Source organism: Rhododendron vialii, chromosome 3a (assembly GCF_030253575.1).
Source record: "Rhododendron vialii isolate Sample 1 chromosome 3a, ASM3025357v1".
Taxonomy (NCBI): domain Eukaryota; kingdom Viridiplantae; phylum Streptophyta; class Magnoliopsida; order Ericales; family Ericaceae; genus Rhododendron; species Rhododendron vialii.
Genome location: NC_080559.1, coordinates 3,704,716 through 3,729,415, shown reverse-complemented (window position 1 = coordinate 3,729,415; position 24,700 = coordinate 3,704,716). Strand labels below are relative to the sequence as shown.

Here is a 24,700-nt window from a genome sequence, read left to right as displayed (position 1 = left end):
AAGTCTCTCCAGTTTTCAAATTTCCATACAAACCCTAATTTATAGAAAAGGAATATTCAGAGTTGATTCCCAACATCAGGGTTGCTTCGGAAAAAAAAATACAACTTTAAAACAAAATTCTGGGCACGGGGAATGCTAGGTACAAAAAAAATTTACCCTGAAAGTACCCCGAAAACAGCAATCAATGGTTGAAAATCACTTTGATGATTGTGTCACACACATCAAAATGAATCTCAACCATTAATTGATCTTTTCAAAATAGTTTCGGGATAAATTTTTTTTGTCCCTAGTATTTCTGAGCACATAATTCTTCATCGGAGCCTTGACCTTCGCTCGCTTTCTTAATTCTTACTCGGTGCTCGGACTATCAATCTTCAGTCTTACGAATTTTAGTAGTCTGACATATGTTGGATAAACTCTTTCACGTTCACGCTCGCGCTTGAATTTCCGCTCCCACACGCGCACTTGCCTCGTTCAATTAACCAACCGCCTTCCGTTGGGAGGAATGGGATTGGCGAGGGCTCGAAAGAGCTGGACGATCAAGTCCCTCGCCTTCCTCTCTCTCCTCCTCTGCTTCATCCTGGCCGTCGGATGGACCGTCGCTCTACGAGACAAGCCGGAAAACTACCTCCGGTTCCCGTCGGCGGCGGCGCCGTTCAAGATCGCTCTGTTCGCCGACCTCCACTTCGGCGAGGACGCGTGGACCGATTGGGCCCCGAAACAAGACTTGAATTCAGTGAAGGTCATGTCCGCTGTACTCGATAAAGAAAACCCAGGTCTGATATTCTTCACATATGGACTTTCGATCTTCCTTCTATGGTTAGTCACAGTGGTAGTAGTACTATTGGAGTGTTGATTTCGTTGTTGGGAGAGAATGGCACGATTGCTCCACCAGTGCAATCAAGGAAAGAGACAAAATTTGCAAGGCTGGAGGGGCGAAAGTTCAAATCCTAACATACAAATGGCGATATTAATTTTTCAATCAATAGAAATTTTGAAAATATACTATGAAAAAGAAGATTGTCATATAAATATTGGATCAACCTATTCAATTACTAAGATTATATCATGAAATGGATGGTAGTGGGAGAGTATGGGACAAAAATATGAAATCCACTTGGTTTTAGATTGGGTACAACCCAAGATCAGCATTCCCTTTGGTTTGCACAATTTAAAAACTATTCGGAAGGTGTAGAAGAAGATAAAAAATACGAGATTTTATTAAAACTTATGTACAAAAGAATAGGAGAATCACCCTTGGCTTCTCGGGAATTGCGCATATAGAGATTAAAAAACATCTGCATACAATCTTGTGCGTCCCCATTCATTTTTAAGAGTAAAATAATAGTTTAAAAATAAAGGGTTGCTAAAATTAAAATTATTTTTCAAAACTGTATTATAATATTTTCAAGTTGCCGATAAAAAACTACTATAATTCCAAAAAAATTTGAGACGTGGGTTGGCCGACTGCCTGGATTCATCATCCCCTCTGCTCGTCCTTGAGTACAATGCCATTTCGGCATGAACACCTTTCTTCCCCCTTTGCATTCACCTTTCCCACACTTTGAAGGTCATCAAATCTGGCACCAAGACTGGCATTGCCAAAATTTGACATTGGGCTTGCGCGAACAACGAGCAAGTTGGTACACTGTATCAATTAAGTGATTAATTAGTTCCTTAATTCCATGTTCATATATCAAGAACTTCAAAATTGTTATCAAATTAGGCCGAAATTAATTTGGCAATAGGAGCTTGCAAATGAGCAATTTTTGGATATTGTGTCAATTAAGTGATTCTAAAGTTTCATGTCTGTGTATCATCACCAAGGTAGAAAAATGATGTAGGAAGGAAGGAAATGGGATGTTGCAAGTTATACATTGGTGGTGTCATTGGGCTACATGGACCTAATCCCTGCTTATGCAAATCCGGTTACACGGAACTTGTAGGAGAGCAATGTTGTTAATGTTTTGGTTTTTGATTGGTGGCCAAGAATTGTAAGCTTATACTTCAGTGTAGTGTAAGAGAAGGTGAAGATTTACCAGTATGATGACATGTGTTAAAAGAAATAGGATATCATGCATCTTCTAGTTACTATTAGAAAAGGTATAGGGGCATATTCCATACGAACATAAATTGTTGTATTGTGTTTATTATCATCGTTACTAGTGATACAAACTTATTTATTTTTGGACTTGACTCGCATTTTTTATTCTCCATGCAAATTATTTGATTCAAATAATCCCTTGCATTGGCTAGTGGCTACAAACATGTGAACCTATTTCATTACATAAGCAAGCAGATGCTTTCACATTTTCTTCAAGTTCCATTATGGAATCGGTGGAATTTAGGGAGAGATTCTACCAACAAAGCTAACCTATACGATATGTACCATATTCCATTTGCTCCGGCTTTAAGTGGGGCCCCCGCTAGTTGATGGTGGGTTTATGGTCCCCCAATATTAGTTGAGGTGCACGTAAACTGACTCGGATACCTGGTTATCAAATAAAAAATGTAGTATATACATAGGAAAATACACACACATAGAGGAAATAATTAAAAAGAAAGAAAAGAGTTCCGGGGCTAGGACTTGGCCTGCAAGGGCTACCCTAGACCTATCTTTGATATGAAGTTAAAATTTAAGAGACATGTGAGCCAGAACCAATTCGCATTGATACTATGTAGTGTAGCTAAGTGGCTCTGACTCTTGTTTACTAGCAATCCTTTAGGCTGCAGTCTATCTCTAGAATTGCAGGAAGCTGTGATTTGATTTAATAATTCTAACACCACACCCATTCACACACTCATTTACACACCCCTACTCATAATAAGGGTGGGGCCCACACACACTAGACGTGTAGTGTGTGCGGGCGCTACCCTTATTGTGAGTGTGGGTGTGTGATTGGGTGTGGTGGTAGAAGGACTCGATTTGATTTGCAATTTCTTCGTGTTCTTAGGATCTTAGATGAAGAGGTGCAGCGTTAATTATTAGTGTAAAAAATAATAAAGCCTTCAATAAAAGAGAAAGAAGGAACTTACCAAAGAAAAAATGAGAAAGAAGGAGTTGTGTCGTACTGTTACACTCTTACCATGTAGAAATTGAAGTAGTTACCAATTAACAAAAGAGTTGTTAATCGCGCCTTCTTTCCTCGCCCATTTTTTTTGGGGCATTGAAACATGTAGCTTGAGTGGTAACAGCCCCTTTGAATCGAGGGGATTTGATAAGAAAAGAAAGGATTAGAGTTTCTTTCCAAATCACTCATTTTGATAGAGTACTTTGGTCAGAAATGAAAGGAAAAAGTACAAAAATGATATTTTTTGACTGGCTCCTTCCACTTTTTCTCGCCATTTGGTGAGAAAGGGCTCTCTCTTATCACTCCCATTCTCAGAATCCAAAGCGGCTGTAAGGGAACCCATGCTATTGTTGTCAAAGCAAAGGCAAAGGCAGACAACAGGTGAAACCCCTATGAGGGAATGCTTCCGACCATTACCTACTTGGAAAGCTTTAGCTCTATTTGATTATAAAATGTCCAAAAAGAAGGATCGCTAATAAGGCCATTACCGTTTTCCAAATTTTTCTGGTCTCTGTTGCATATTATCTTTACTAAACCCCAATTGCATGACAGATTTTGTAGTTTATCTTGGGGATGTAATCACTGCTAATAATGTAATGATCGCGAATGCAAGCTTGTATTGGGATCAAGCAATCTCTCCTACGAAAGCCAGAGGAATACCATGGGCTAGTGTGTTTGGAAACCATGACGATGCACCATTTGTGTGGCCACTGGAGTGGTTTTCAGCCACTGGAATTCCTCAACTTCGTTGCCCTGCAGCAATTAGCTCACTCTCAGCCTCAGGTAAACCGCAAGTTGAAATATTAATGATACAGTTGAGAAAAGCTGATAAGCATAAATGGACAAGCCTTTTCCCCGCTTATTTCCTCAGTTTGGTGTTTTCCAGAAGAATAATATAACTTACTTGCCTTGAACTGACATGCGATTTGATTGTAGTCAAGTAAATTATGGATTTGGATTTTATTATGCCAAACTACTATGTTGCATATTATGTACTATTGGGCTCTTGATAAACTAAAAGTCAATATTTTGGATACCTTTTTGAGTGTGTCGCCCATGAAAATGCAGAGGAAGAAAGATGGGCCCATCCAATTAGAAACCGGCCATTCAAGGGAAAACCTGGCGCAGTGCATACATTAACATGTCTAATCTGCATGAATCAGCATTGAAATTTGCTTCAAGATGTTATCAAAATGGCATCACTGTGTCCTTTGTCAAAGTAGAGCAAATCGATTTTGTTCAAAAGTGGGAATATATATACATTGAAAGCAAATGAAAGATTTTCGATACCTCACTCCATTGGTATACTGAATTTCCAGTTAAACAGATAAATTTTTGAAGTGCTCTTCTGGTCAAGTCTCCATTTGGCAGAGTTTGAATTTAAACAACTTTTTTGTTTTGTTTTTTTCTGTCTCTTTTACAGTTAGAACTCGGTGGTCCAACTTGCAGAATATTTTTGTGGTGCAGGTTCCTTTTCTGCCACGACTGTCTTAGATATAAAACATATCAATATGTGTTGGCACTTGAAAAAATAACAGCTGAACATTCAATGTCGGGATCCCTAAAGTGAAGTAAATCTTTAATTTCAGGTGAAGAAGATTGTAGCTTCAGAGGGACAGAGCGTTTGGAGCTAATGAAAAATGAGATCAAGGACAACGCATTATCGTACTCTAAAACTGGTCCGAAGGAGCTTTGGCCAAGCGTATCCAACTACATTCTTCAACTCTTACCCGCAAATGGTTCTCCATCACCAGTGGCTCTCCTGTACTTTATGGACTCTGGTGGTGGTTCCTATCCAGAAGTTATATCAGGAACCCAAGCGGAATGGTTCCGAAATAAGTCCCATGAGCTTAACCCTGATTCAAGGTAGGCATTAGTGGCTTAGCCGAACCCAACGCCGAAGGCCCTACGTTTTTTATATTCTTAGTTTCTTACCTTATGTGTTTAATTCTCTAGTAAGTGGGTAGGCGATGGATGAAATCATATTAGAAGTCTAGACTAATTCTCCAAGTGCATGCATTACCTAAAAAAACAATAGCAGCTTGTTCTTTATGAAGCGTTTCAAAATAAAGAGTTATTGAATCCTTCCTACCATTGATAATCATATGATTACTAAGCAGATTAGTTTAATATCAATAATATGTTTGAGACACTTATAAAAAACTAAATTTTCCTCTCAAAAAGCAAGGAAGCTTTTGTTTCCCTAATTAGTTACAATGTAAAAATGCCTCGAAAAAATCGTCTCGTTTTGATTTTCCGCCTTAGGCCCCAAAATAGTTGAGCCATCTCAGAAGGGGGAGGGGAAAGAAAAAGAATCCTTAGTTCCCTTGCTAGTTTTTCCCCATTGCATGGTATATCCCATAAAGCAACAGATGATGATAGTCTTCGAACTTGTTTTTTGTGTATCCTATTGGTTGCCAAGAACAGAGAGGAATAGAAAATTAGAATCTTACATTTACTTTGTTTGTTCTAAAAAAGTCAAAAATTCAAACTCAATCTTGTGAGGCATATTCAGTTGAGTGTTTTGGTTGCCATGTATATCATGTAAACCAACAATGGCAAATGTGAAGATTCTCAATTTTCTATTCACCGCTTTCTTAGCAATTAAATGAAGCAGTACTGTGTAGGACTCCTGAGATAATCTTCTGGCACATACCAACCACGGCCTATAAGAAGGTGGCTCCAACGTCTCTGCCGCAATCATCCTGTGTGGGTTCCATTAACCTGGAGAGTGTTGCTCCTCAAGAAGCCGAAATGGGCGTTATGAAACTTCTTGAAGAAAGGCCTTCTGTCAAGGTGAGAAAACAGACATATTGACTATAATTCATCTGCCCTTGTAGATACATATGGTGTGATTTTAGGCAGTCAGAAGTCAAAGCTCAACTGGTCCTGATAACGGACCAAGTGACCAACAACTAGGATTTCTATGCATATTTACATGTTTTTTACTTGTCTTGGTCATGTGAGTTGTTCTTATTGTACTATTCCAGTAGGCCCCATTTCAAATGCAAAAAATTCGTTAAAATGCATCCCACTTCTGTGTGGAAGAAATGTTATCGAGGTTATCTAGTATACCCCTTCTGTTCCCACTTCCCATGTATCTCAGTATATGTCCCAGGACTCACGTCTTCCAAACTGGAACAGAAATGTGAGCATCTATTCTGAGGCTTTGACCTTCTTGATTTTACGCTAAAGATGAGAGTATTTGCGGAAACTGAAAATGAGTTTTCCAATTTCCATTACGTGGTTTGATACGCATGTCCTATTCGATTGGTCTGTTCGAAATGGGGGCATGTATAATTCGATCGAATTATTACGGGGGGAGTAATCCCACCATATTGGATTGCCAATACGGCAATACCACACGACCCCGCAATGTTTCATATCCCACGTTTCATGGGATTGGCCATCAAACAGATATGTTACACCTCCACCAATTGATGCATACAATGCCAAGAATGCGATCCCATGCAATTTGTAACCAAAACCCATGCTCTTATCCGTGAAACAAACATACCCCTATCTGTCTGGGGTCCCATGATTGTGCTTTGATTGATGGGTGAAAATGGGGTCTTATGGTTTATTATGTGTTCTTTTCCATGGTGGCAGGCAGTATTTGTAGGACACAACCATGGATTAGACTGGTGCTGCCCCTACAAGAAACTATGGCTTTGCTTTGCCAGGCATACCGGTTATGGTGGATACGGAACCTGGGCCAAAGGAGCTAGAATTTTGGAGATCACTCAGCAACCCTTCTCTCTCAAGTCATGGATAAGGATGGAAGATGGTCAAACCCATAGTGACGTTATCTTGAGCTCTCAAAGTTGAAATGTATTTCTTTCATCCTTTCTTTTTGATCAATTTTCTTCAAAGGAAAAGGGTTTTCTCCAAAACAAAAAGTAAAGGTATATGGATGTATTTTTATCTTGTAATCGCTGACGCCTGGCTAAATATAAGCCAGAAACAACTTATGATTTGTACATATCACGGTTGTGTATAGCACATACTTGTTATCTGAGATGATGGGAAGATGAATTATGTGCTTGAAATAACTGGCACTGGGTCACATAGGATATACTCCTATGTAGTAGATAGTCATTGAACACCTCGGTAATGAGGGATGATTGGATTAGTTGGATCACAATGAGCTTAAGCACATGCTAACTAACTGGGAGCCTAATGAACCAAGGACCCCATGAACTGACTGGGTACGAATTAGGTGACTAAGGCTGGGTCTCCCCTATTACTGAACAGATGAACAGATTAAGCAGGATAAAGTTGGCGAAAGCACATATTGAGACAAGTCATTCTCTTCACATATATCAACTAAAAGTCCGGAAGTTCATTTAGTAGAAAGTCTAAAGTCCTTAAGCTATAGTTGAACTTTTTAGGGAAAACTCACTGCAATCCTTGATCAAATACGAATAGGTCATATCTTACCGTCTTACGGGTAAGAGTTTAAGGACTTCACAAGAACGCAATTGGAGACATTGCTGATCAGTAGCTTTCATTTGCAGTAGCGTTCATTTGCTGCAATAAATGGTTTTGATGTATTTTTAAATTCTTACCCATAAGACGATAAGAATTGATGAGTTTTCCGAATTATTGATTGTACCAATGAACGGTCCCGATCTAGACTGTTTCGTCTGGTCCAAATTATTGGGAGATCCGGACCCTTTTTGTGTTTTTTTTTATGTACTCCAGTGGCATGGAGGTTGTGATTGGAGCAATGGGGCCCACCAGTGGCACGGGTTGTGATTGGAGCGATGGTGGGAGGAAACAGAGTCTTCTAGTGCAGACCCTGAAGTGCATCCTGTCGTAGTGTCGTGTGACATCCGAATCGTCCATCTCAACAATCAATAGTTTAGATATACTTCTAGTCGTTAAGGCGAGAGTTTAGTAACTTGAAAATGAACGGTCAAGGTAAGAGTTTATAGTAACTTGAAAATGAACGGTCAGATGCCACAATGTAGGGTACAGGGTTTGCACTACACGAATTCCGAGTCGGGTGGAGAGGAGAGCTGTGTAGGTAGGCTTTTGCACAAACAGGAGTCATACAATTACATTTCAGTCACTCCTGCCTGCGTAAACAATTATCCGCCTTCGGGTTGGGAGAAATGGCATTGGCGAGTGCTCGAAAGTGCTGGACGATCACGTCCCTCGCTTTCCTCTCTCTCCTCTTCCGCTCCATCCTGGCCGTCGGATGGACCGTCGCTCTACGAACCAAGCCGGTAAACTACCTCCGGTTCCCGTCGGCGGCGCCGTTCAAGATCGCCGTGTTTGCCGACCTCCACTTCGGCGAGAACGCGTGGACCGATTGGGGCCCGAAGCAAGACTTGAATTCAGTGAAGGTCATGTCTACTGTACTCGATAATGAAAACCCAGGTCTGATATTGTCACTTGCTATCGATTTTGATCTTCGTTCTGTGGTGGTAGTACTATGGAGTGGTGGTTTAGTTGTTGGGTTTGAATTGATATTGCAATTGGAGCTTTTAAAGAAGAGAAACTTTCTGAAAATGTCCAATTGACTAATGAAATAGTTCATTAATTTCAGAAACTTGAGAACCCAGGTCTGACATGGTCACATATTTATGGATCTTCATTCCATGGTTAGACAAAGTGGTAGTACTATTGATCGTTGGTTAACACCAAGGGGTTGGTCTAGTGGACAAGGCCTAAAACTTGGGAGTTTGCTCTTTCTTAAGGTCGTAGGTTTGAAAGTGCTATCAATTTCTTTGAGGCTAGTCCATACAGAGTTTTTTGGCTTTAATTGGGACTCCGCAAGTGGACGGTGGGATTGGTCCCTAGGGTTGGCGAAGGTGTGCATAAGCTAGCCTGGACACCTGAGTTATGAAAAAGCTATTGATTGTTAGTTGTTGGGTTTCGATTGATATAGCAATAGGAGCTTTCAAACAAGAGAACTTTCGTGATATTGTTCAAAGTCGATTGACTGATTCAAAGTTCCATGAATTTCATGCCGATATGTCAGAAACTTGAAAATAGTTCTAGGAAAGAAGGCTGAAATTGATTTTGCATTTGTAGGAACGAAGAATTTTGGAATAGTGTGTCAATTAAGTGACTAAGGGGGTATTTGGGAGCCTACTTTTTGGCTTTTCATTTTTGGCTTTTTGGATTATGGCCGGATTGTATTTTGAGTATGGTAGGAGTGTTTGGGAGATATGTGCAGAATGTATTTTGAAATTGTAGTAGTGTTTGGTAGATGAATGTTGAAAATGAATTATGGGTTGATTTTTACCATATTGCCCTTTGTCTTTATTATTTTGTTACAACAGGTGTAAATATGTTTTTTCGTTCCTTTTTTTTTTCCCTCAAATTTCATACTACTGCACAGCAACAAACATCTGATGTTCGACTTTTTCATTGAATTCAACATTAGCCCACATTCGTGAAATGGAAAATGGAAACTGGTAAAATGTAGAAGTGGAAATGTAGGAATGGATAAGGGTATTTTGGTCATTTAACGTGAAAGTGGAAAATGGAAAACCGTGAAAAGCTCCTCTTGAGCTCATTCTCGGATTCTGCTTCTTTTACCAAAATTGGTGAATGGATTTTGGGAAATGTTGTTTAAAAATGGGAGAACCAAACATCCAAAATCCAAAAATGGGAATGCAAAAAACTGCTTCCCAAACACCCTCTAAATAGTGCTCGCCTGATTGAGCTGAATTTTTGCATGGTCTCCTAGCAAATCAGTTCTTGAAAGAGGAACGGCTTTGATCGTTGTTATGGGACTTGCAAATGTACCTCGTAAAAAGTGGGTAAAGTTACTCCCACCAAAAGTGAAGGGAACAAAGTTACACTCCGTAATTTCGTGTCCATATATCACAAACTTGGAAATATTTATTGGGAAGAAGCCTGACATTGATTTTGCTATAGTATCTTTGAAACGAGCTATTGTGGGTATTGTATCAATTACGTCATTAAGTGGTGCATTAATTTCATGTCCATGGCTCCATATATCACAAAGCTAGACAAAAAGTTCTAGTAAGGAAGAAAAATTTGATGATGTGTGTTAATAGTTTTGGTGGTATCTTTTGACTATATTGAGCTAGTCCAAGACTATGGGCTACTTAGAGAGTCAATGAGGAACAAGTCTCTAACAATCCCTGTACATGCAATCCGGTTGCACGGGAGTAGAACTATGTTGTTAAAGTTGTGGTTCTGGATTCGTGGATCGAATCCTAAAATCAGGCCAAGAATTGTAACATTACATAATGAGTACAATATAAGGTGAAGATTTACAGGTATGATGATGCATGTTAAAAGAAATAGGGCAAAAGAATATGATTTAATCCATCTTGTAGTTATTAGGAAAAGATATGGTGCATCTTCTATACTAACGCAAATTGTTGTGTATCATGTTTATTATCATCTTTATTAGCGTTGTGATAGATAAAATGTCCCAACGTTTATTGATTCTCCCTGCAAATTACTTGATTCAAATAATACTTGTCCTGGCTACAAACATGTGAACCTATTTCATTCCATAAGCAAGGAGATGGTTTCACATTCTCTTCAACTTCCATTATGGAATCCCTGGAATTTAGGGAGAAGGTTGGAGAGAGCTTCTACTGGCAATGCTAACCTATACGATATGTAGTAGATTGGAGCGTTTCTCCTGCGGACCACTGCATTTTAGCTAAAATGCAGACTACTCAGCTGCCGTTGGATTGTGTTTTGAATGGTCAGGATTCGTGGACAATCTGTTCACGCGAACTGTTTTGAATGGTCAGGATTCGCGGACAGATTGTTCATCCACGAATCCTGACAATTCAAAACACAATCCAATGGCCAGAACGGTAGTCCGCATTTTAAACTAAAATGCGGTGGTCCGCAGGAGAAATGGATTGTAGTAGATATCTATAAAAATGTACTCACATAATAAGACACATGCATCAAAGAAATTTTTAGAAAGGAAGGAAAGAGATCCGGGGCTAGGACTTGGCCTGCAACCCAAGACCTATCTCTGAAACGAAGTTAAACTTTAGGAGCCATCCGACCCGAAACCAATTCGCATTGACATCATGTTGAAATCTTGTAGATAATGGCTAAGAAGATTTTATTCATTGTTTACCAGCAATCCCTAAGGCCGCAGGTTATCTCTAGCATTGCTAGACGCTGGGTTTTAATTTGAAAAGTGTTGTCTTCTTAGGATCCTAGTTGAAGAGTTTCAGGCTTTGTAGATCCTCATAGGGTGATCTTGCTTGTTAGTTTATAAAGCCTTTTTTTTTTTTCCAAAACATATAGGAGAAAGAATGAGGAAATGTATCGTGCCGTTGCACTCTTACTATGAAGATATTGAAGTAGTTACCGATTAGCAAAAGAGTTGGAGATCTCCCCTTCGTTACCCCTGCTGCCCATTTTTTTGACGTATAGAAACATGTGGCTTGAGTGGTAAGGAGGCCCATGCTATTGTGAAAGGCAAAGGCAGAGAACAGGTGAAACCCCGATGAGGGTAGGTATACTTTTAGAAGGGTTACCTATTGCCTACTTTTAGAGCCTTAGTCCTATTTGATTGTAAAATATCCAACTAGGAGGATAAAAAATAAGACCATTACGATTCTCTGATTTTTCGTCTCTGTTGCACATTAATAAAACCCAATTTCATGGCAGATTTTGTAGTTTATCTTGGGGATGTCGTCACGGCTAATAACATAATGGTTGGAAATGCAAGCTCGTATTGGGGTCAAGCAATTTCTCCAACAAAAGCCAGAGGAATACCATGGGCCAGCGTGTTTGGAAACCATGATGATGCGCCATTTGTGTGGCCAATGGAGTGGTTTTCAGCCAGTGGAATTCCGCAACTTCGCTGCCCTGCAGCAAATTGCTCTCTGCCAGGTAAAGCCAAAGTTGATACAGTTGTGAAAAGCTGCCAACACATTAATTGACCAGCCTTTTTCCCCCTATTTCATCAGTTTGGTCTTTTTAAGAACAATAATACAACGTACTTGGTTTGAACTGACAGGTTTTTTTTATGGTAGTCTTCATAATTGGGGATCTAGGTTTTCTAATGCCAAACACCTGTTTTGCATATTATGGCACTATTGGTTTTTTGATAAACTTAAGTCAGTATTCTGATTGGCGATTGTATGTCTTTTCCAATGTCTCGCCCATGACAACTCTGCAAGATATTTCGTAGCGAAAATGTTGATGAAGTAAGATTGCCGCCATCAACTTAGAAACCTGCCATTCAAGGGAAAACCACAGGCTCAGTGCATACAACAATTCTTCTCGTCACAATGAAGCAGCCTTATATTTTGCTTCAAGATGTTGGCAAAATGCCATTACTGTGTCCTTTTTCATGTTACAAATAGATTTAGTTCAAACCTGGGATTTTAGGAGCCATTTTAACCTGAGTCTATTCAATACCTTAATTTGTGTACTGAGTTTGAAATGGATAGATTATTTAAGTGCTTTTCTGGTCAATTCTACATTTGACACAGGTTGAATTTCAACGGGTCATTTTCCCATCCCCTTAACCGGTTAGAACAAGGTGGTTTTGACCGACTTGCAGAATGTTTTTGTGGTTTTGAGATGCTGCTTCCTTTTCTGCGCGACTATCTTAGATGGAAAATATTTCCGTAAGAGTTGGCACTTGCAATGTTGGGATCCCTAAAGTAAAGTAAAATCCACAATTTCAGGTGAAGAAGATTGTAGCTTCCGAGGAACACGGCGATTGGAGCTGATGAAAAATGAGATCATGGACAACGCGTTATCGTACTCTAAAACTGGTCCAAAGGAGCTTTGGCCCAGCGTATCCAACTATGTGATTCAACTCTCATCATCAAATGACCCTCAATCACCAGTGGCATTCGTGTACTTCATGGATTCTGGTGGTGGTTCCTATCCAGAAGTTCTATCAGGAACCCAGGCAAAATGGTTCCACAACAAATCGAATGAGCTTAACCCTGATTCAAGGTAGGCAGTAGTGGCTGAGCCAACCGGCCCAACCCCAACCCCCACGCCCTAGTCCTCACATAAAGAGGAGCCCCACATTTTTTATATTCTTACTTGTCTGTTTAATTCACTAGTGTGGGTAAAAGCTAAAAGAAGAAAAGGCTGTGAGCGATGGATGAAATCATATTAGAACTCTAGACTCTAGGCTAATTCTTCAAGTGCATGCATTACGCAAAAATTATCACTGACAATACGAGCTTCTTAAGTGTTTCCAAAAAAAATTTATAAAATCTCCTACCATTGATTATCATAAGAGAATTAGCTGATTACTTTTATATCAATGGTATGTTTAAGAAACTTAAATAAAAACTTAGCATTTCTTCCCCCATAAAGCAAGGAACTTTTTGTCTAAATAAATTGTTACAACGTAGAAATGTCTTTAAAAAATAATTGTCTCGCTTTGATTTCCGCCTTTGGCCCCAAATAGAGTTGAGCTGTCTCTGAAAGGGAAGTGGTAAGAAAAATAATGCTTAATCCCCTCCCTAATTTTTCTGCATTGCGTCTTGGTATCCATAAAGCAACAAATGATAATAATGTGTTCTAACTTTTCTTTCCTTTGTCCTATTAGTTGCCAAGAATTCGGAGCATTAGAGAATTAGAATCTTACTTTTGCTTTGTTTGTACTAAGGAAATCAAAACCTCAAACTGGAGTTTCACTACTGCTTTTATGGCAGATTCAGTTGAGTTTTTCGGTTGCTACATGTCTTGTAGACCAAACAATGGCAAATGTGAAGATTCCTAATTTTCTTTTCACCGCTTTCTTAGCAACCAAATGGAGCAGTATTGTGTAGGGTTCCTGAGATAATTTTCTGGCACATACCAAGTACAGCCTATGGGAAGGTGGCTCCAATGTTTCTGCCATTTTCATTCTGTGTGGGTTCTATTAACAAGGAGAGTGTTGCCGCTCAAGAAGCCGAAATGGGCGTTATGAAACTTCTTGAAGAAAGGCCTTCTGTCAAGGTGAGAAAACAGAAATATTGACTATAATTTTATGCCCTTAGAGATGCATATGGTGTGATTTTAGACAGTTGAAGTCAAAACTGAGCTGGTCCTGGTAAGCAGATCAACTACTTGGGATTCTATGCATATTTACACGTATTTTACTCTTCTTACTCGTGTGAGTTGTCCCTACTCCCTAGCATATTATTCCAGTGTGTTCATTTGAAATGCGAACATTGCAGTACTGCATGCCGCTTCTGTGTGGAAGGAATAACCAAACCAAACCGAGTCTTAAGTCCAAATCAATTGGGGTTGGCTATAAAAATCTGTTTTCTCTATTGAGCTCTATCAAGGGTATCGTGTTCCATGATATTAAAAAAACCTAGGTACTTGTGGATAAAATGTTATTGAGATAGTTGTAATATTTCTTCTACTACCATGTATCTCAGTATGCGTCCCATGACTTACACGTACCGAAGCGGGAAATTTGGTTTAAGTCACTGCTACAAAAGTTGGAAGTTGAAATCCTATATGGCTTAAGTGCGCAATAGAATTTATTTTTTTGAGGCTTTGTTCTTGATTTTACTCTGAAGATGAGAGTATTTACGTAACTGAAAATGAGTTTCCAAATTCCCCCTAAATGGTTGATGCACCTGTCCTATTTATTGGCCTGATCGACAGTTGAGGGGATATATAATTCTATCAAGTTAGTATGGGGAGAGTGATCCCATTGGCTGGGGTTACCAATGCCATTCACACTCTCACTGCTTTGTATCCCACGTTTTGGGGCGTTGGCTATCAGAGGATATGTAATACCTCCACCAATTGCTACTTTCAAATGCCAGTTACATGATCCTATGAGGTTTTATAATCAAACCCAAGCTCTTATCTGTGAACATACATACCATATGTGTCTGCAGTCCCATCCATGTTTGTGCTTTGATGGTAAAAAATGGGATCTTATGTGGTTGTTGCGTTCTTTTTCATGGTGGCAGGCAGTGTTTGTAGGACACAACCATGGATTAGACTGGTGCTGCCCATACAAGAAACTATGGCTGTGCTTTGCTAGGCATACCGGTTATGGTGGATATGGAAACTGGGCTAGAGGAGCTAGAATTTTGGAGATCACTCAGCAGCCCTTCTCTCTCAAGTCATGGATAAGGATGGAAGATGGTCATACCCACAGTGAAGTCATCTTGAGCTCTGAAACTGTACTTCTTTCATCCTTTCTTGTTGATCAATTTTCTTCAAAGGAAAAGTGATTACCCCAAAACAAAACGAAAAAGTATGTGAATGCATTTGTATCTTATAATAATCAATGGTGGATGGCTAGAAATAAGCCAGAAACAACTTATGATTTGTACATATCACCTTTGTACATATCTTGTAGTAATTATTAACTTCATGCATACTTTTGTAGTAATAAAAGTTCGATGATTCTGATGGAGATGTTGGGAAGATGAATTATGTTCTTGAAATAGCTGGCATTAATACATACAGAATATGTGAAGTAGTAATTGTGATTGAACACCTCAGGCTCAGTTATGAGGCATGATTAGATTAATTGGATCATAATGGGCTTAAGCACATGCTAAAAGTAAACTGATGGGAAGTTTAATGCACCAGGGACCCCATGAACTAACTGGGTGCACTAATTAGGTGACTAATACTTATCTGATCAGAATACGCCATATTCAGTGAACAAGGCTCTCGCTTTATAGCGGGTCGTGGATACAAGTCACAGGTAATTGACCTCCCCACTTGTTCAGTTTCCTGGTGTGTCTAGAGTTCGATTCTCGTGATTTGAAGTCGTATTAATACGTTAGAAAGTTGAGTTAGCACTTGTCATTAACTGGTGTTAAAAAGTTAGAGGTTGCTTCCTCCTAGATCATGGATTCGAATTTACTAGGTATTATCAACTCGCGTGGGATTATACAGGGCTTTACTGCGACATTAAATAGGTCTCTTGCTAATGGAAAGTGGGATTAGTTTTCAGAGGTGCTTTACTCCGCCATTAAATAGGTCTCCTACGAGGTAAGTTTGATTTTTTAGAGATTAATCGAGGTACGTGTAAGATGGCCCGGACATTCTAAATTAACAAGAAGAATGTTGCTAGCATAGCAACGGTAATGAATGCACACACAGGTCTGTATCCACTGGTTTTATCTGATTATTATGCTTCATGCTTAGGCAGGAGTATCATTTAGGGACAGGTTTCCTCTTTTGGTTCGGTTCCCTAAAGTTTGTTTTACATTTAATCAGTCTATTTGGTCCCTCCTATGAGTATTCAGATTAATTATAGGTGGTAGGAGAGTGTTAAAGAATCGAAGGAATGAAGTACATAAAGGAAACACAACTTTAGCCCCATGGTTAGTCCAGTCCAGTTAGTTGGTTGGTGAGTTTGCTCCCCACGCAATTGTTTAAAGTTCGATTCTTAGTGTTGGGGCGCAAGAAATGCTATAGGGTTTCTTACCCGCTGAATAATGCTCGACTGAGAAATGCTCTTGTGAGGTCACAGCTGAAAGCCTGAAAACTAACTCTATCAAGTTTGCCACCATAGAGTAGAACTCTAGAGTTACACCGACTTGTTCGACACTAAGCTTCGATTCTACTCTTCGGAAAGGAACATAGGCTCTAACGATTCCATCCATTAGGGACGAGCTGCAGCACAAGGGTATTCTATCACACGACATCGAGTTTACATTTTCTACCACGAGCGAGTTCGAATTGTGACCGTGGGGAGGAAGGAGCCAACTTGTTTACCACCCTTCGTGGTGAATGCAACAGTACTATTGGTGGGATTTAATTATTAAAACTTCCGATTTTCAATGAAAATTTATTGCAGGTCTACCATGGAAAAGGATGGTTTGATCTCAAGTAGGGCTATACACCAAAAAAAAAAACTCTGTGGCAATCTAATTTGATCAACCAAAGATTCCACAAGTACTTTTGGCCACGAAACCTTTTCTCTATTCTTGATAACTTTTCTTGGGCCATTGAACAGCTCAATTACTGTCGAAAGCCACTTTATGCCTCTCTCTCTCTCTCTCTCTCTCTCTCTCTCTCTCTCTCTCTCTCTCTCTGTACCAAGTGTCACGGAAGTGCTAAAAGAGTACCCTATTAATTACTACTTTGGACAACTAGAGAGCCGAAAGCCACTAGCCAAAAGATGTTCACAACTTCACATGGCTTATCTGAAAGTGAGTACGTAGGACCGATTTCCTGTGGGTTCCATGTGATAAATACTTGTGTACCGACAAGAATTAGAATACCGGACCTAGAAGGAGAATAGTTGAAGTGCGCGCAAACTAGCCCGGATATCCCGACCTTCGAGAAAAAGAAGAAGAAAGAAATAGAATCCATGGGTACGTCTGATCCTGATCCAACAATCCTACCTGTGGAAGTTTTCTCCGAAACATATCATGAAGCTATAAAACTACACATCATGAAGCTATTTGGTAGGTCTGAGAATGGGAAGGAAAAAGTGTGTTTTGTTCTTGATGTATATGATGAAGGTTCTTGGTTGGTTTGAAATTGGGAATCAAAAACCATACAACAATTTTACTTGACCATTTCTTTAGCAAAAAAAAACAGGAAATGCCGTCACATAGAACAGTTTTGGTGGCACCTCAAATTTGAAGATTTGAGAGTTGAGATGCTCTAAGCTATAGCTGTCAAATGAGGACCCAAATCTAAAGTCTACTTGAAATTTGGCATGACTCGTTTTGGAAGGCAAGAAAAGGAGCTACCAAATCTCCTTTTATTTGACAAAGAGACCGTTTTTTTTTTTTATTAATCTACGACAACGAGACCGTTCAAGAACTTGAATAAATAAAATTCTCATTCCCTATGGATTCCAAATACTCCCAATTTTCTTTTTTGTCTACGCGATAATAAAAAAAATTCTCATTCCCTATGGATTCCAAATACTTCCAACTGCCACAAACACTCATTTCATCCTGCTAGTGAACCCCAATTGAGCTTCCAATAGCATTGTTTGAAACAACAGGGTCTTCATTCTTGTACAATGGACAAAGATAAATTAACCATTGGCATATATTGCCCAGCAGTGTTACTACTTTCCAAATCTGCTAGAAAACATGAACCAAGTTCGTTTCAGAATTTCAGCAGAGGGTAATGATTTTCGCACCCCTCTATTTTAAATCCTTCTTTTTTTGGTCTTTGTTAATGCAAGTTTGCAATATGATCTTTCAGTGGTTCAACACACATTAAAAGGTATAGTAAATAAAGGGAAATGATTTTCACACTCCCTATTTTTTACAATCCACGTGAATTTGCAATGTTGTCATTGGATGTGCGAAAAAACCTATTGAAAAAAGGACAGGATAGTAAATTCACGTAGATAAAGGCAAAAAAGGAGTGTGGATTGTAAAAAGGACAGTGTGAAAATCACTTCCCTAAAGAAAGACAAAAAAAAAAAAAGGAGATTGCAAATGGTAAAAAGAGGGGTGCGAAAATCAAATCCGGTAAGCAAATTAACCAAACAGACAATTGAAGCTGTCAGTTGCAGGTGTGAAAATGACAGTTGGGAAGGGAATGAGAGGGAAGAAGAGTCCCCCATGATGTTAAAGGGACTATCATATTAAGTCACTGGAAAAAAATACTTACGAAAGCTACATTATTGACAGATCAATTGTTTGGGTGGGCCTCTTCCACTTTACATCAGCTTTCACTCTCACCTTTTCCCTTTTGAACTGAAGATAATCTTGAAACTTGAAAGCAGAACTCCTAAGAATCAAATTCAAAAGAGGAGAGAAACCAGTTGGATTTCCAATCATTTCATGACTAGTTTCAATGGATTTGTGTTGGGTTCAAAGGTGATAGAACAAGCACTTTATGAATTCTTTGCTTCAAAAGCCATTTTCTATTCAAAGAACATGCTAAGGGAGTAATTGGGACCCAAGTAAATTTTAAGTATATTCAAGACCCTAGATTGTACATTATAGATTTTTGGATCATAATGTGAATCAGTGAAAGCAAGTGGATACTATGTGCAGAATAGATTTTGAAAAAGGATTTTATAAGTGAAAATATAAGCAGAATCGAAAAAAGCTCCTCCGGACTGATATTTAGATTCTGCATTCTCTAGTTCATTTTTCATGATGCATATTAGAATCGGCTCCTAAACACGCAAAATGCACAAACGCATAATGACTAATGCGAAATTCCGGCGCCCTAATAGGGCCCAAGGCTTTCAAGCTATTCATTACTATAATCAATGAATCACTTCATCATGTTGTGCGATATCATTGCTTTACTTGATAAGATTCTTGATCATTATTTCTGATGCTCTGAAAACCAGCATTATATTCTGGTTTTACCGAAGCATCTCAAATTGTATATGATGTGGGAAGAGATTAAAAACTTTTGGTAGGTAGAACAAAGACCTCCTATATAAAGCTGTTACTGTTTCATAAAACATGAGCAAGACATTAGTACAACCCTGTGTTTTCTACCTCTTTTTCCTTGTTTTTTGTCGGCGGAAGTTAGTATTGTCAGTGTTCGATCTACCTCTTTGTGATGTGTTTCTCAATCTTCTTTTCCTTTGTCCTAATGGGTGTCCCAAATTGCTTGTGTACCCATTGAAGGTTCAACTTTTTCCCATCTTTTCTGCAGGTATGAGAAATGAGTGATATTTTTCTCTGACAATAAAATGTGTCTGAGGAATAAAAGACTCAGGGAAGTGAATTTGGAGTCTCATGGATTCTCAATGAGGAAGAAGAAGAGAAGCTGGTTTAGTTTGGTGAAAAGTCTCTTTGTTCCCGAGCCGAATTCGAGGGCTCAAAAGGTTGATTTATCCTTTACTCCTTTCAATTTCTTCCTAACTTGTTTCGGTACTTTTTTGTGTAGTTAAGCATTTACATGTTTTTTCCTTGTTTTTTGTTTTTTTTTGTTTCCGTGTCTCAGAAATCAAAGTGGTGGAAATGGGTTTTCGGAGGGGTTAGGCCAGAGAATTACCCTACACTTGTATCGGTATCACCACAGAGATTAATAAATCAAGCAAGAGAAGAGCAGAGAAAGCAGGCAATGGCTGTTGCCATTGCAACGGCGGCTGCAGCCCAGGCGGCAATGGCTGCCGCCAAGGCTGCAGCTGAGGTTGTCCAGCTCACCGGCATTCCTAGGTCTTTCCAAGAGTACGAAAAGAGGATACAGAATTCGGCTGCCATTAAAATTCAAGCAGCTTATAGGGCTCATCTTGTGAGTTTCTCACAATTCTTGGTTCGGCTTTGGCTTTACATTTTTCTACCTCATCACACTGATTCATCTACTTTGATCGATACACTGTTACAAGTTCATGTTTGGTGGTTGTTTTCGAAAACAGGTTTTTTGAAATACTTTACAGGAAAATCCGTTTGATACAGATTTCAACACCTTAGTTCTGAACTTTAGAGAACTTCTTTGGAGATTAACCCATTCAAAGAAAAACACAAAAAACTTCATTTGGAGTTTTTATCCTAAACATGTACCAATCGTGTTTGACTGTTTTTTTTGGCAGATATACTTCAGAACTTGTTTGATATTTTCGAAAACTTCCTGTGAATTACTAAAAGCTGGTTATACTATTTTCCATCTGGTTTAAACCGCGATTTGATGCTAGTAACCTGTTTCGATACGGTAAATGTTATGAATGGAATAAAAAACGTCGGTGTGAACATTGCTGTTGTGATTCAAACAGGCAAGAAAAGCACTGAAGGCATTGAAGGGATTGGTGAAGCTTCAAGCAATGGTGCGAGGCCGAATTGTGAGGAGGACAGTAATCCCCAAATTGAAGTGTCTGCCACCCATTTCAAAGTCACAATCACAAGTTCAAGAACTGAGAGTTCCAAATGAGAGATTCAAAGATGATGATCAAAAGAACCAGTTTCTTAGCCCAAAAGAAGAGTTGGCAGAGAGAAACACAAGTGTAAGTGAGATTGTAGTAAATCATCATGTTAGTGAACAAAAGATAAGGTTGAATGACTTGTTTTTCAAAATACTCACACACACACACACACACACACAAGATATGGTCTAGTAAAGGGATATGGCTTCTCTAAAGTCCTTGCAATCGACTCGAGTCTGTCACTGATGCCATTTTATTAGTCCGAATGGATCGTTCTGTAGAGCTCAATAGGTAGATCACCCATGTAACAAAATCGTTCTGATCGGACAACAATAAGGATCCCATTGTACCACATTTGTCTGGTGCAAAATGGACGGCAGAAAGTCTTGACTGTCATATTTCTCCTTGAGAGAGTGTGATTTGCTTACTATAAGAGCATAAGGTGTTTTATACATACTTGTTGCTTTTGGTTATCAGCAGCTTGGGTGCAAGAGTCAGAAAAACTGGGATTATAGGCTGTTGTTTCCGAAGGAGGACATGGAGGCCTTGTGGCTGCAGAAGCAAGACGCCGCGGCGAAGAGAGAGTGCATGAAGAAGTACTCGTATTCCCATCGGGTAATTTCCTTCAAACAGATACTTGATTTTTATCTTGTTTTTCATCATAATTTTTATTTTTAGTCTCATCGAGACGGATGATCATTCAAAAAAATAAAACTTAAAGGTAAGAAAAAATATATATAACGTAAACTTAGTGACTTGCCCAAAATATCCAAGAGATTGGCAGAAAAATATTTTGGGCCAGTTGGAAGATTTCTAAATGCTTTTTTTCGATTTCATATCAATAGTAATAGAGGCACGTTAAACCCAATTCAATCCAATAAGTCCAAGTGGCCCGCTTGAAAACCCAATTGCGGAAACCATGAACAAAAACAACAAACCGTCGTACGTAGTAATCATGCTTTGAACAAAAACAACAAACCGTTGTACGTAGTAATCATCATGCTTTCAAAACTTTGCGGCAATGAGTAATTTTTCGCGGCCAAGAGTAATTCTACACGGCCACGAGTAATTCTTTGCGGCCAAGAGTAATTCTACACGGCCCCGAGTAATTCTACGTGGCCAAGAGTAATTTTATTTGGCCATAAGTAATTCTACACGGCCACGAGTAATTCTTTGCAGGCAAGAGTAATTCTACGCAGCCAAGAGTAATTCTACACGACCAAAAGTAATTCTTCACAGCCAAGAGTAATTCTTTGTGGCCAAGAGTAATTCTTCGCGGCCATGAGTAATATTCTTCCCGGCCAAAAGTAACCCTTCGCAGCCAAGTGTAATTAGTTGCGGCCAAGAGTAACTCCCAGCCAAGAGTAATTCTTTGCGGCCAGGAGTAATTCCATTACTTTGCTGCCAGTAATAATTTTTTGCGACCAAGAATAATTCTTTGTGGCTATGAGTTCTTCGCGGCCAGAAGAATTCACGTCCAAGAGAAATTGTATTTGTAATATGTTCCTCGTCCTCTTCTTCATCCTAATTCGAAGACATGTTAGGGTCATTTCCCATCGGATGTTGAAAATTTTATTGAGTGAAAAGCGCCTCAGGCGCAATAAGAGTGCGGCTCGGGCACATCGAAATTGAGATCTCTACTAACGAAATGCGCCTCAGGTGCATCATATGCGCTTTGAAGTGCTGCCCAGGTGCGCAACATATGCACCTCAGGCCCAATCCTGTTGCTCCCCAGGAGCATCCATGTATTCTTCACAAATGCAATGCGCTCCGAGCGCATTAGATATGCCTCAAGCGCAATCCTATTGCTCCCCAGGTGCATCCATGTCTTCTTCACTTGTATGCAATGCGTCTCAGGCGCAATTGAAGTGCGTCCTGGGCGCATAAACTCAACCAAAATCAAATCTTTCGATGTTAGATTTTTTGTTTGACCACCACATAACCAACACCATCTTTTCACCCCATACTAGCAACACATCTCCACCGCTACCACCACCTCACCACCATCATTTTACCACCATTGTCACCTCACCGCCATGATTGTCACCCCTCTACCACCACCAATACTATCTCCACCTCACAACCACCATCTTATTACCGCTACCACCACCATTACTTCACCACCACTACAACCACCATGCCATCACCACCACCATCTACACACCATCACTAAACCAACAAACTACCGCCACTACCTACGCACCAAATTTGTTTCTCACAACTAACAGAAATATTCACAAAAGCTCTAGCATACTCGTGAGTTGATGCGCCCGGGGTGCACTTCAATTGCGCCTGAGGTGCATATGTTGTGCCAGAAGTGCAGATGATGTGCCCGAGGCGCACTCAAATTGCGCCTGAGGCGCATTTCGTTTGTAGAGAAGTCACAATGGTCCTTCAGTTCAATACCATGCACTGTTTTCCTTCCAACTAATTTGAACTATATTGACCGATAGAAAACCGCAAGTTCAATGATCAAATCATCAACATGTTAAGTTAAAAGGCCAAAGCTAGAATCGAGTAATTCTTTTGAGTTGTAAACGCGACTTGCGCTCATAATCCAGTTTCTATACAGTTCATTTGTGAAAGAGTAATGCATGTCTTGTTTCAGGAGAGGAGAAACTATCAAAATATGGGAAGTGGAAGATGGAGCAACCAATTAGACCCAAGGGTGGATTCTGAATCATGCAGAAGAAGAGAATTGAATTCCACTGCGTCTTCAAATCCCATGTCCTTTGGAGTCTATGGAACCACACAAATGATGAAACAGAGAAACTTAACCAAACAGAATCCTGTTGGAGAAATGAATTCCCAACTGACACTCCCAAGGAGATCATTTTCTCATGTCAAACACAAGTCCATTGGTGATGAAAGTTCCTTGCCAAACTCTCCAATTTTTCCCACTTACATGGCTGCCACTGAATCCACCAAGGCAAAGGAAAGATCATTCAGCACACCGAAGCAACGGCTGGGAATCTTCGATAACATTACCGATTACCATTCACCTTACAAACTCAGGCTCTCATCTTGGTCTTCTTTTGATGGCGAATCTGTTGGCAAAAACGGTGGATGGAAAGGCAATTCTTCGCATATTTCTCTCGGCATGAAAGGTCTTTTCAGAGATTGACAAGATTTTTTCTCCGGTTGGCTTGTTGAGTTTCTTTGTTTTAACTTTTAAGTGATTTTTTGGTGGTCTTCTGCTAAGCAGTGTGTGTAAATAGAGTTGCAAAGTTTTTATTCTGGCCTCTGGGATTTGAATAGTTTTTTCACTGATTCTAACATGGTGAGGGAACATCAAGTCGAGTTTGTATAGTACCTTTTTTGCGAAACAAAGCAGCGGTTTTCTTGATCATCGACTATGTATACCTATAGTTCTGGTAATAAACAGAACCTTATCTCCTCAACTAAACCTTGGGTCCGATCACCACGCCGTTTCTTCCCTCGGAGCCACAAACACATGGGTTTAGTTGGGAAGAAAATGGCATCCCAATTTGAGGTCCGGTTGGGGGGTCCAAATCTTCCCATCGGAGTCCATTCGACTAGGAATCCAGCATGTACTGAGCACCGTGGTAAGGAAATGCGAGGTCCGGTTGGGAGATGCCACTTAGGACGCAGTCCTGCAAAGGCCCACGTGTCCTAAGGTGTATCACCACACCGGACATCGCATCAACTCGCCGTTCTTCCCACAGGTCCACGGGCATGTTGACTCGGTGCGTGTCGAATTCAGTGTCGAACCGACACCGGTGAGAAGATTTGGACCCATAGTCGTTTAGAGCTTCATGTTGAAAAGTTGGTCTAGTATCTCCTCATGCAAATCGGATCGTTTCTTCCGAGCTCTAGTTGTTTTTCGGTTTGAAAGTTTAACAAAGTTCAA

The 24,700-nt window shown here is 39.8% G+C and overlaps 3 protein-coding genes across 10 annotated transcripts; all 3 read left to right on the top strand.

Moving 5' to 3' along the window:
• Positions 1-323: 323 nt before the first annotated feature.
• On the top strand, positions 324-7,123 carry LOC131318592 (probable inactive purple acid phosphatase 16). 2 transcript variants are annotated; one of them, XM_058348491.1, is made up of 5 exons: positions 324-776; positions 3,624-3,854; positions 4,661-4,937; positions 5,699-5,867; positions 6,681-7,123. In XM_058348491.1, the coding sequence occupies exons 1-5, from the start codon at positions 506-508 to the stop codon at positions 6,897-6,899; spliced, it is 1,167 nt and encodes a 388-aa protein (XP_058204474.1). In that variant the 5' UTR covers positions 324-505; the 3' UTR covers positions 6,900-7,123. The 2 variants fall into 2 exon arrangements, with proteins under 2 accessions (XP_058204474.1, XP_058204475.1); XM_058348492.1 differs by having other exon boundaries at positions 346-776; positions 4,667-4,937.
• A 977-nt stretch (positions 7,124-8,100) lies between these two features.
• Positions 8,101-15,449, top strand: LOC131318591 (probable inactive purple acid phosphatase 16). 2 transcript variants are annotated; one of them, XM_058348489.1, is made up of 5 exons: positions 8,105-8,456; positions 11,703-11,927; positions 12,731-13,007; positions 13,838-14,006; positions 14,981-15,449. In XM_058348489.1, exons 1-5 carry the CDS (start codon positions 8,189-8,191, stop codon positions 15,245-15,247), a joined length of 1,206 nt encoding a protein of 401 aa, XP_058204472.1. In that variant the 5' UTR covers positions 8,105-8,188; the 3' UTR covers positions 15,248-15,449. The 2 variants fall into 2 exon arrangements, with proteins under 2 accessions (XP_058204473.1, XP_058204472.1); XM_058348490.1 differs by lacking the exon at positions 11,703-11,927 and having other exon boundaries at positions 8,101-8,456.
• Positions 15,450-19,110: 3,661 nt separating this feature from the next.
• Positions 19,111-24,066, top strand: LOC131318589 (protein IQ-DOMAIN 12). 6 transcript variants are annotated; one of them, XM_058348481.1, is made up of 6 exons: positions 19,111-19,376; positions 19,623-19,794; positions 19,914-20,204; positions 20,683-20,910; positions 21,307-21,444; positions 23,438-24,066. In XM_058348481.1, the coding sequence occupies exons 2-6, from the start codon at positions 19,660-19,662 to the stop codon at positions 23,951-23,953; spliced, it is 1,308 nt and encodes a 435-aa protein (XP_058204464.1). In that variant the 5' UTR covers positions 19,111-19,376; positions 19,623-19,659; the 3' UTR covers positions 23,954-24,066. The 6 variants fall into 6 exon arrangements, with proteins under 6 accessions (XP_058204464.1, XP_058204469.1, XP_058204465.1 ...); XM_058348486.1 differs by lacking the exon at positions 19,111-19,376 and adding an exon at positions 19,398-19,500 and having other exon boundaries at positions 21,310-21,444; XM_058348482.1 differs by lacking the exon at positions 19,111-19,376 and adding an exon at positions 19,398-19,500.
• The last annotated feature ends 634 nt before the right edge of the window (positions 24,067-24,700 follow it).

What these genes read in the sequence shown, in the direction of transcription:
- LOC131318592 (XM_058348491.1), top strand. Translation starts at nt 506, where the DNA reads ATGGGATTGGCGAGGGCTCGAAAGAGCTGGACGATCAAGTCCCTCGCC. An exon ending in ACTCGATAAAGAAAACCCAG is followed by an intron (nt 777 to 3,623) that starts GTCTGATATTCT and finishes ATTGCATGACAG; the next exon opens with ATTTTGTAGTTTATCTTGGG. An exon ending in TAGCTCACTCTCAGCCTCAG is followed by an intron (nt 3,855 to 4,660) that starts GTAAACCGCAAG and finishes CTTTAATTTCAG; the next exon opens with GTGAAGAAGATTGTAGCTTC.
- LOC131318591 (XM_058348489.1), top strand. Translation starts at nt 8,189, where the DNA reads ATGGCATTGGCGAGTGCTCGAAAGTGCTGGACGATCACGTCCCTCGCT. An exon ending in GAGCTTAACCCTGATTCAAG is followed by an intron (nt 13,008 to 13,837) that starts GTAGGCAGTAGT and finishes AGTATTGTGTAG; the next exon opens with GGTTCCTGAGATAATTTTCT. An exon ending in AAGAAAGGCCTTCTGTCAAG is followed by an intron (nt 14,007 to 14,980) that starts GTGAGAAAACAG and finishes TCATGGTGGCAG; the next exon opens with GCAGTGTTTGTAGGACACAA.
- LOC131318589 (XM_058348481.1), top strand. Translation starts at nt 19,660, where the DNA reads ATGTGTCTGAGGAATAAAAGACTCAGGGAAGTGAATTTGGAGTCTCAT. An exon ending in CAGCTTATAGGGCTCATCTT is followed by an intron (nt 20,205 to 20,682) that starts GTGAGTTTCTCA and finishes TGATTCAAACAG; the next exon opens with GCAAGAAAAGCACTGAAGGC. An exon ending in TGGCAGAGAGAAACACAAGT is followed by an intron (nt 20,911 to 21,306) that starts GTAAGTGAGATT and finishes TTTGGTTATCAG; the next exon opens with CAGCTTGGGTGCAAGAGTCA.